The sequence below is a fragment of the Panthera leo genome, chromosome A2 (assembly GCF_018350215.1).
Source record: "Panthera leo isolate Ple1 chromosome A2, P.leo_Ple1_pat1.1, whole genome shotgun sequence".
NCBI classification, from domain to species: domain Eukaryota; kingdom Metazoa; phylum Chordata; class Mammalia; order Carnivora; family Felidae; genus Panthera; species Panthera leo.
In genome coordinates this window covers 85,690,332-85,700,147 of record NC_056680.1, presented here as the reverse complement: position 1 = coordinate 85,700,147, position 9,816 = coordinate 85,690,332, and the positions used below count along the sequence as shown (strand labels likewise).

At 41.5% G+C, this 9,816-nt stretch overlaps 1 protein-coding gene across 5 annotated transcripts in view; it reads left to right on the top strand.

Moving 5' to 3' along the window:
• The first annotated feature begins 8,124 nt into the window (after positions 1 to 8,124).
• The window catches only part of CACNA2D1 (calcium voltage-gated channel auxiliary subunit alpha2delta 1), a 495,461-nt gene continuing 493,769 nt past the window's right edge, over positions 8,125 to 9,816 (top strand). For all 5 annotated transcript variants that reach the window (XR_006196625.1, XM_042916580.1, XM_042916568.1 and 2 more), the window contains exon 1: positions 8,125 to 8,560. Coding sequence is in view for 4 of the 5 variants with exons in the window: in XM_042916580.1 (XP_042772514.1) it covers positions 8,466 to 8,560 (95 nt within the window). In the remaining variant the exon portion in view is untranslated. The remainder of the gene's footprint in view (positions 8,561 to 9,816) is intronic.

Here is a 9,816-nt window from a genome sequence, read left to right as displayed (position 1 = left end):
CTCGGAGCCTGGAGCCTGTTTCCGATTCTGTGTCTCCCTCTCTCTCTGCCCCTCCCCCATTCATGCTCTGTCTCTCTCTGTCCCAAAAATAAATTAAAAAAAAAAAAATTGTCTAACATTAATGTTAAGTTGAATGAATATTTGTTATGTGTCTACATAGCTAATACTTGTGGATCTCACCAAATACTGTCCCAGTTTAAATATGTAACGATTGATCTTTTTAAATAAAATGGATACTGGCAATCTTCTATAATACTAAAAGCCATTAGAACACATCCTTTAAATGGGTGAACTGAATGATATATGTATTATATATAATAAAGCTGTTAAAAAACAAACTGGGAAAAAATCATATATTTCCAATAACTATTTTTCCAGTTAAATTTTCCTACATAAATTGTGCCTTGAAAATGGTTTATTTTCTTTTTTTGTTGTTGTTGTTACACACTAAATCATTAGAATCTACCTTTATTGATCATTAGTGTACTAACATAATATGTACATTTTAAAGCATATATATAAATTAATGAGAAAAATAATGGTACTTCCTTAGGGTGTGTGTATACCACAGAGTTCATTAAATGTATACTATGTACTAGTTCATTGTTCTTAGAGACTATTGTTCTCTTTAAAATAATGTCTTATAGATTTCAAGTCTGAAGTCATTAGAGAGGGAGACATTTTTCACATCGCGTGAGTAAATGCTTTATCTGTTGTCCTGCTCCAGCCCTCACTTGGGGGATGGTTAGGAATCAATGAAAAAGCTGAATGAATGAATGAATGAATGAATGAATGCATGAATGAATGGCATGCTGTATCATTTAATCCTCACAGGATTGTTCCCAACTTTAAAAATTTAAAACGAACGCTCAGGAAGGCCGAGGAACTTGGCCTCCATTCCTGAACTACTCAATGACAGCGAAGTTTTGTGGTTAGGTATAGCTGTGCCATTTCTAGCACACCGCTGCATGTGACCATACTTCTCTGTAGCTGCGAATTTCTAGTCATTTCAAAACTCAGCAGAGTATCTGGAATCAAGAATGTGTTTGATGGAGGTCTTGGGGATGAATGAGTTCAAGTTTTCTCATTAAGAACAAGTTAATGTAAGACATGGGCAGAGGCTGGGGCATATGCCATTTAATGTAGTTCAGGACTCTTGAACATTTTCTGAATGTGAAGACTTTTTGAGGTGAGAAGAAAGTCATGGAAGCAGCTAAATCACTTTTGCCCTTCCCTCCTAATCCCGTTTACACCTTCTGATTGTTGATGAATTTTTCCTGAAAAAAGTTATCGGGAGAGAGTAGTGGTTCCGAAGGTTGAACATGGAAAGAGAGTGGGTTCTAAATTTGATGAGTGATTTACTATGAAAGTGTTTGTTTCATACAAATCACTATTTTATATGAAATGGCTTGTGATGTTTTTCATTAGAGTTGATAGAAAAATCCTGCATGTCAAATGATCAGATTGCTGCCTATGAGCATATCAAATGCAAAGCGAATTTGCAAACTTGTTATAGTAGTTGTACCTTATATAACACTTAAATATCATTTTTTTAATTTTAAAAAAGTGGTTAAATATTAATGTTATATAATGTGTTCTCCTTTCAGAGAATCTTAAAAGGCTAATATTTCCTACAAGTAGGGAGATACTAAATATTAGATATTTTATGGATCAGTAAAAATTTTAGGTTGATGGAATATAAAGCAAACTTGTCCTACTCTTTTGCCTCCTTTATGGCACTGGTTTCTTATGTAGGCAGTTTTGGCCTTCACACTACTTGCTGTCTCTATGTTACCTCTCTTTTGTTTGCATCGTGTTTATCTGTGTTGTATGAACAAACTGATCCCTCCCCCCCATTTCTTCCTTTATATTTCCATTTTTCTTTGGATAATTTCTTTTTGCATTTCAAAATTTTTCCACTTCCTTTTCTCCTTACTACTTACAAAAAAAAAAAAAAAAACAAAAAAACAAAACAACCGTCTTTTGGTCATGTGTTAAAGACACTCAACTATTGTCTGTTGGGGAAGAAAAAAATCAAAAGAAGGGGTGGAGAAGGGGCGGAGTGGGGCTGGCTAGTTAACTTGGGGAAGAAAAGGGGAAAACACAGCAGAACTGGGTTCTGTCCCTGACCACTGATGAATCATGGCCATTTGTTACGGCTGGAATTGAAGTGCTGTCATCGTGTAGGCATTAAGTTTATGATGAGAGTTCATCTTTGAGAAGTATTGTGTCATTGTTCAAATGGAGAAATTTGACATAGTTTGAGAAATAGGAATGAATTGTATAATCAATCCAATATATAAGAAATCCCAAAATAATATTGAAAACAAGTCTTGAATACAAGGGACTGAAGGTACTAATAGAGACAGATGACTTCGTCTACACAGCACTCCTAACCATAATGTTTTCATGCACATTCTTATTACAGATAATTACTACTGACCATGTGAATGACATAATTAAAGTTAAAATCATTATTAACGGGAGCTGGATTAGTGAATACTATTAGAATTTACAAAAATAAAAGCTTTCATTTTGAAGTTATCCACCTGATATTTTAGAGTTATGCTTTTGGTTTAAATGTACTAAAATTTAGTCTGCAGGTATCCTACCCCTATAAATTCTGTCCACAATGAATGACATCTTGGCAAAAATAGATGGATCTCTGTGTAACACAAAGATTTGCAGTAACATTTGCAGGTAGTAAATATACTTAGCTTGAAACACAGGGCTCACTTTGCTGTTTTACACTGGACTGTCTTCACCCAAGTTGGCCAATTTATGAAATCAACTCTTGTAGCTAGCTGTGGACATTCTGAGAGAATCGTATTTTTAAAGTGTGGGTCATCTTAGAGTAAAATTTAAGGAATTGCGAATAAGAAAAAGAAAACCAATGTGTATAAATTCCATTTGTAGGCCATGCAAGCTCTTTTAAGAATCCTTATTCTTGGTTTTAAAGGTATAAAATATTTAAATATTATTAATTACAAAAAATAACAGGAAATTATACAGCATACAACAATATCCTTTAGATAATTAGGCATCATAGTATCTTTTTTCCCCAAATTGTAAGAAACCCTTAGAACCCCACCACCTTTTAAGATGAATCTGCTATTACTATATAAACATATTTGTACTGTCTTGATTTTCAAATGTTTGCACATACCAAACTTAGAAGTTTGCATCTCCCATCCGTGACAGGTGAGTAAAGTAGGTGATATTATTGACATCTGTCAATGGAATTAGGATTGTAACTCTAAGTTTACTGATGTGTCCAGGTAGTCATGTTTTCTTTGTAAGAATAGCAGGAATTTTAATCACATAAATCTAAAATCTGTGCTTATCAAAATAAAATGATTGCTCTCTTGTTTTTCTCACCATTACTCATTACTGCAGAGGGTGAAATTCCCGGCCATACCCTTTTGTGGTGCTTCTGTGGACACTTAATAGATTAATTCTGTATTAACTGTATAAACAGTGAATTTGGTCCAAACATACCTACAATCTTACAGAAATATGCTAGGTTACAGTGGTGGTTTATTGTATTTAAAGTATATTAAAAACATAGCATCAGAAAATTATCAGTCAACCATCCTCCTTTTTTCTCTCCCATGAGAGCCTACATCCATACAATTAAAATAAAACCCCCAAACTGGAAGGAGTGACACATTTGTTAGTTTGGGTCATTTCAGATGTTACCCTCTATCTCTTACTATGTTTGGTTGTATCTTTGCTGCTCACGAATACTGAGAGATAATTGAATTCTTCCCTCTGTGTAGAATATGCATAAGTAAATGGATTCCACATATTTTGTGCTATACCCTACAGTTTAAAAACAAACACAAAAACAAAACAAGAAGTAACCAACAACTCCAACTCTCTAGGATGAAAAAATATCTTACGATGAAATCTAGATTTTCAAGCTTAATAACTTTTGTTTTTGCTTTTGTTTTTAATGAGAAGTCATGCTGTAGGTACTGATTTCTTCTTCTGAGATGGGCTTGTGTTTGATGGGGAAGGGAGAAGAGCAGGAGGAGAAAAACAGAAAAAGGGATGAATGAAGAAATCTATTAACAGAAATTTAAAAATAGAGTAGCATAAAAGCTATTGCTTGGTTGAAGACCTGATACAATTTTTCTTTTAATGTTTTTTTTTTTTCCGAGAGAGAGAGAGAGAGAGAGAGAGAGAGAGAGAGAGAGAAGGAGGAGGGGGGGAGGGGGAGAGAGACAGGGAGATAGAATCTGAAGTAGGCTCCAGACTCTGAGCACAACGCGGGGCTGGAACCCATGAACCACGAGATCATGGCTTGATCCAAAGTCAGAGGCTTAACCGACTGAGCCCAAACTTTGATGGTAATTAATATAACTGATAATATTTCTACATATTTAAATCAGAAGTTTGTCAATAGGATTCCGATGGGCAAACAATAAACTTCCAATGAGTATTATTCAATGCTACTTTGTATCCATTTAGCATTATCCATTAGTACTTGTTTAATGTTAGTTTGTGTGCATTCTTTCCTTAAAAGTTTAATGCCTTGTCAATAACTATATTACTTGGGCCCCTCAAAAATGTCCTCTAAATATTTCTCTTGTTTGTAGGAGATATTTGACCATATTTCTTCATCTCAGGTAGTGTCTTTTCCATGGTGCTTTCTGTAATGGCCTCTGTGCTGCTTTAGTTTAAAAATACTGAATGTGAACACTGACTTAAAAACCATTACACATGCCCTTAACTATTCTCCTGGGAATTGATAGTTCTGAGTTGCTTTCTTTTCTTATTCCTATCTCCTGAAAACATTCCCCAAGGACTGAGATAGTTGAAGCTTTCTGTCGATTTGTTTTTAACTCTGGCTTTGTCTGGCACTCGTGTGTGTGCAAAGGAGCATACCGTCTCACATTGCAAGTGTTTCTGATTGTGGCTCTCACACTATCTTTACCTCAGAGACAGGTCCTGTTCTGCTATTTGCATGTAAATAAATAAGGCCTGTTGTCACAGTTTTCTTAGTTTCTTAATGTATACCAAAAACTCTAGAAAATTAGTCATTGCCTTTAAATTTTTTTTGGCCAAGGAGAATTAGTTTTCTTTCTAGAGTCTCTTTGTGTGTTTGCACATAAGAGAAAATATAAGACATTTTAGTTACATTGTCTTATTTTTAAAGCAAAAATGTTGAAGAAATCAGATTTCATTTATTGAAAAAAAATTATACAAAAACACTTACACATACGTACAAAAATATGCTCACAAAAATTGAATTTTATGCTACCAATATGCATAGTATAAGCTAAAACAAAAAAGGAGATGGAAAATTTCATGGCTATTAGGTCATATTGTTCTTTGTTCATTTTTAATAAAAATAAAATGTACATAAACATTTACTTACAGTAGCAATTCAGAGTTAGCCGAAAGTTAGAAATAATAAGTTGATCATAAGTAAAAGTCAATGCTTTCCATGAACTAAGTATTTTGGATTAAACTTTTTTCTAGAAATGATTAATACAGACCTCAAATCTTCATTAATCTTCCTTATTAGATTATTTCCTCTTAAATGCATGGTAGAGATTGATTTCTGACTTCTTGCTTACGGATATCCCATAAGACAAGTTTCATCATCAATCCTTATGATTTATAAATATTTTACCCGGAATAACAATAGTTTTGGTGAATAAGCAAAATTTTATTAAAATTAGTGGGATATGGTCTGGCTTCCATGGAATTTTGCAAAATAACTGAGCTGAAACAATGCACTGTAGGAGGCTATGGCTAATCCAACAGGCACATAATGCTAGGTTGTGAAATTGATCCTCTTTTAGTTATCATACTTTAGAAATAAAAGCCACATTTTGAATATCCTCATTAGAAAGGTTTAGACCGATAAAGCCTTTAAGAGCAAACCTCACAACAAAGCATTAAGCAATGATTTAGGCTTACAGTTGATAACCAACACCTTCAAGAAAGAATTATAGAAGCAATATGTTTCTTCAACAGCTTCAGATATTAGAGAACACAGTGCTTCGTCAGAGGGATCCGAAGAAATTGAGATCTGTCTCAAAGGCCAAAAGTTAACTGTGAAGGCTGACTTACCTTCTCTAGAAGTTTATTACATTCCTTTTGTTCTTTAAGCTCTTTCTCTTAGCTGTCAATGGGATATGATGCACTTCCTTCGTAGGAACTCTGAAGTCATCATTGAAATAATTGACAGAATATGATACAGTATTTTTATGTAGGGAGGCTATTATGATACCAACATATCACATAGACAGTAATGGGCATCTAATTCTGCTATTCGTAATCCCCATGCTGCGAAGGAAAACCTTCTGAATCATTAAAAATTGAAACAAAAAATGAAGGAGTTGACTATTTGGTTATCTAAATTTGGAGTGGAAAGCTATCTTCAGTTACCTGAAATATCTTTCCCAAGCTCCAATTCTCAGTCCCATTACATCCCACTGCATTTCTCATTTGCTGGCTCCTGCTGCCACACTCCATGCTTAGGAAAAAACAAACTAAGTTAAGTCACGGTGGGGTGCCTTTTGTGAGGCCACTCAGAATAGGAAGAAAGAAAGAAAGAGCAAGCTAGAGATGTAGAGAATATAAAGAAAACAAACAAGGCACACACAAAAGGAATAAGGAAGAAGAAAACATCGCCAGGTCAAGAATCATAAAATCACATACATTTAAAAATGTTTGCTACTAAGTATTATTGGTCTTCTCTGGGGAGAAGCCGGATAATCAATTTCGAATTAATAAATTCTCCTTTCACAAGCTCCTCCTGAAACTCAAAAAAGAGCTAATGAAAAATCTTACAGCCACCCCATAATTACAGCTTTTACGCATATGCAGGATGGTCATACTTTTTGCATCAGAAATGGCATTCTTTTCACTTCCTGCCAAAAGTGCCCCAGTACAGCACGATAGGGAGTTTAAGAATTTAAGATATTCAAGGAAACCTTTCCACCCCTGGCACACCACTTCCTTCCTGAAGGAGGCCTGTGCCCTGGGGAAAGGCCTAATCCCAGACCCTTCTGCTCTTTCTAGAAGGCCTGAGCTGGCCCTACCAATGCTTCTCCCGGGGGTGGAGGTGAAACGGGTCCGCCATTGCTGCTCCCACCCCCTCCCTTCATTCCCGCTCCGCATTCGAGTCCGTTTCGCAAGTTGCCACCTGTTCCCGCTGTATCCCCGGTTCGTGTTTTCACACTGAGGAAGTGCACTCAGCCTGCAGCATCCCTCCCTGTCAAGGCAAGGCAGCCCAGTGGCTAAAGCAGGGCGTTTTGAACCTTTTGGAGGTGGTGTCACTAGGATGTTACAAAGCCCTTCTCCCCAGCACTGTTCTTCTGGGAAGGAGAATTGGTCCCTTCACCCCTGTGTCCTACTAAACGGCAGGTCTGGAAAGATTTTACAGCTTCAGGTCTTTCTCTGACAGTCCTCAGCCCGGCCCTGAGGCTCCGTCCTCGTCAGGTGAGCCCTACTTGGACAAGGGGGCCGCTGGCACAACTGTCATTTAAGCCACGCCAGAGGCTCTCGCCTCTGGCACTCCAGGGCAAATAAATAGTGCCACCTGGTAGAGTCGAAACTGGTGCTTTAAAATGCAAATACAAACCCCTCCTACATTTGTTGTCACATCACTTCTCCACGATTCCTAGGCAGGCGGTGGATTCTGCGCCCGGGAGAAGGGCTGGGGGGACGCTGCCTGCTGGTGCAAAAATAGCCCCCGAAGACGCGAGCCCGGTACTCGGCAGGAGCTCTGCAGCCTGTGGATGCCCGCTGGGCGGCTGGCTGTCCCCCGGGAGCCCCGCGGGGCTGGGTCCGCTCCCCCGCCTCACGCCGGGCGGCGGGAGCAAGCCGACGCCGACTTTGGGAGTTCCTTTCTGCCTTGTATGGAGGGCTGCTCCGGGCCCGTCTCCGCCCGACTGCTCTGACGCCCAGCCCTCCTGCTGCCCACCCCCAGCCACCTCCCTCTGACTTGCCCGGAGAAGCCAGACGGAGCCTCTCGCTGCCACAAGTCTCTCCGCCTGCCATTCCCCCATTCCTGCATCCACCCCCACCCCCTCCCCAGCGCCGTCACCCCTCCTCCGCCCCCGCCTCCGCCTCCGCCTTCTCCCCAGCAATCAGGAGAATAAATCAGGCAGGAAACCGAGAGCGAGAGAGATAGCGAGAGCGCGCGAGCGCCGGCGGACTCGCCCAGGTCTGTTTCCAAAGTCGCCCTTGATGGCGGCGGAGGCGCGGCAGCCGCGGCGCGGAGCAGCAGACGCGCGCTAGTGGGTCCGCCCGCCGCCGCCCCTTCCCCCGCGCGGGGTTCGCCCCTGCCGCCCCCCGCGCCTGTCAGCGCTTCGGCCCCGGGCGCGCCAGCCTTCCGGACGCCCGCGGTCCGGGCGGACTGTGCTCCTGGTCGTCCGCCCGCGGTTTCCAGCACCGCTCCTTCCCCCGGCCGGGGAGGGAGGCGGGATTGATCTTCGATCGCGAAGATGGCTGCTGGCTGCCTGCTGGCCTTGACTCTGACACTTTTCCAGTCTTGGCTGATCGGCCCTTCGTCGGAGGAGCCGTTCCCTTCGGCCGTCACGTAAGTCGCCGGGCCGGGAGTGCGGGCCGAGGGGTGCGGCGGGAGCTGGGCGCGGGAACCGTTCCCGACCAGCGGGGCTTTTCAGCCCGTGGGGGTGGGGAGCGAGCCGGGCTCGGATCTGGAGAGGCCGGGGTGGGAGGTGCGCGCGGCTCGCCGCCGGAATGCGCGCCGAACCGGCGTCTCGGGCGCCTCGGTGGGGCCGGGCTGTCCCGGGAACCGTCCGCCGCCGACGACTCACGGCGCCTCCGCCCAGCTCTGCAAGGATTCCCTACACTGAAAGAGTTTAGCTATGCTGGGGCGAAAAAGTTTCCAGCCAGATACCCGCTGTCATCAGACTCAGTCCGGTAACAAGTTGCGTTTGGGTGGGTGTTTTACAAATAGGTAATTTCTGGCTTGCTAGGGCAGCGTGAACTCTTCCCTCACTTGGCCCTGGGGGATGCTCTCCCGCTGCTCTGGTACCCAAACTCGTTTAGGTCCCAAATTACTGGGCGCACTTGACAGTCATTCTCCTCCGAAGAGTGCTCACCCAACGCAGCTGAGAGTGCTGTCCACCTGGGGGTCTCGCAGGTCCTGGGACCACACCATCCAGCCTCCTCATCCTGCATTTGAAGCATCTAAGTGCCGGTAGACAAGCTTTTCCTGTTCTTAAAATGAATAGAACCTATTCTTTGAGGGAGGGACGATCGTCTCCAGAGTCTCCTGCAATTTTCTCTTATTTTTAACATTTCTAAAATAACTTAAAAAATTCGCTGCTGCTCTGGAAATAGAGCGCTTAAAGGTAACTGTATAGTCACACGGCAGGAAGGGAATGAAAAATAATTCTCTTGGGTTTGGAAAAAGAAGCAAAGTCAGTAGCTCATAAAAATATATACACGTTTTAAAATGCGCTGAATAGCCTATGGGGCAGGTTGGGAAAGCATTTATTTTGGTTCTTAAAGGTACTTTAAAGCTTCTAAAGAGTAGGTGATCTTAAATGGATGAGTCACTTTAATGCATTTTACATAACAAAAACAAAGCCCAAGGTAGCCTTCCCGGTATTTATGCTGTTGGGAATTATTTGCTGTCCTTTGTTGGCTGAGTGCTGAATCCTGGAGTTTTTGGTGGATGCTAACAGTGAATCTTTACCAGTCGAAACCCTGCAGCTCTTATTTAAGATGCAGCTTAAAGTATTTATTACATTAGGTGCCGGTGCAAGAATCTGAAGGATGCCCATTCCAACCCGGAGAAGGGGAGTGTCTAATATTTTTCGTCACTGA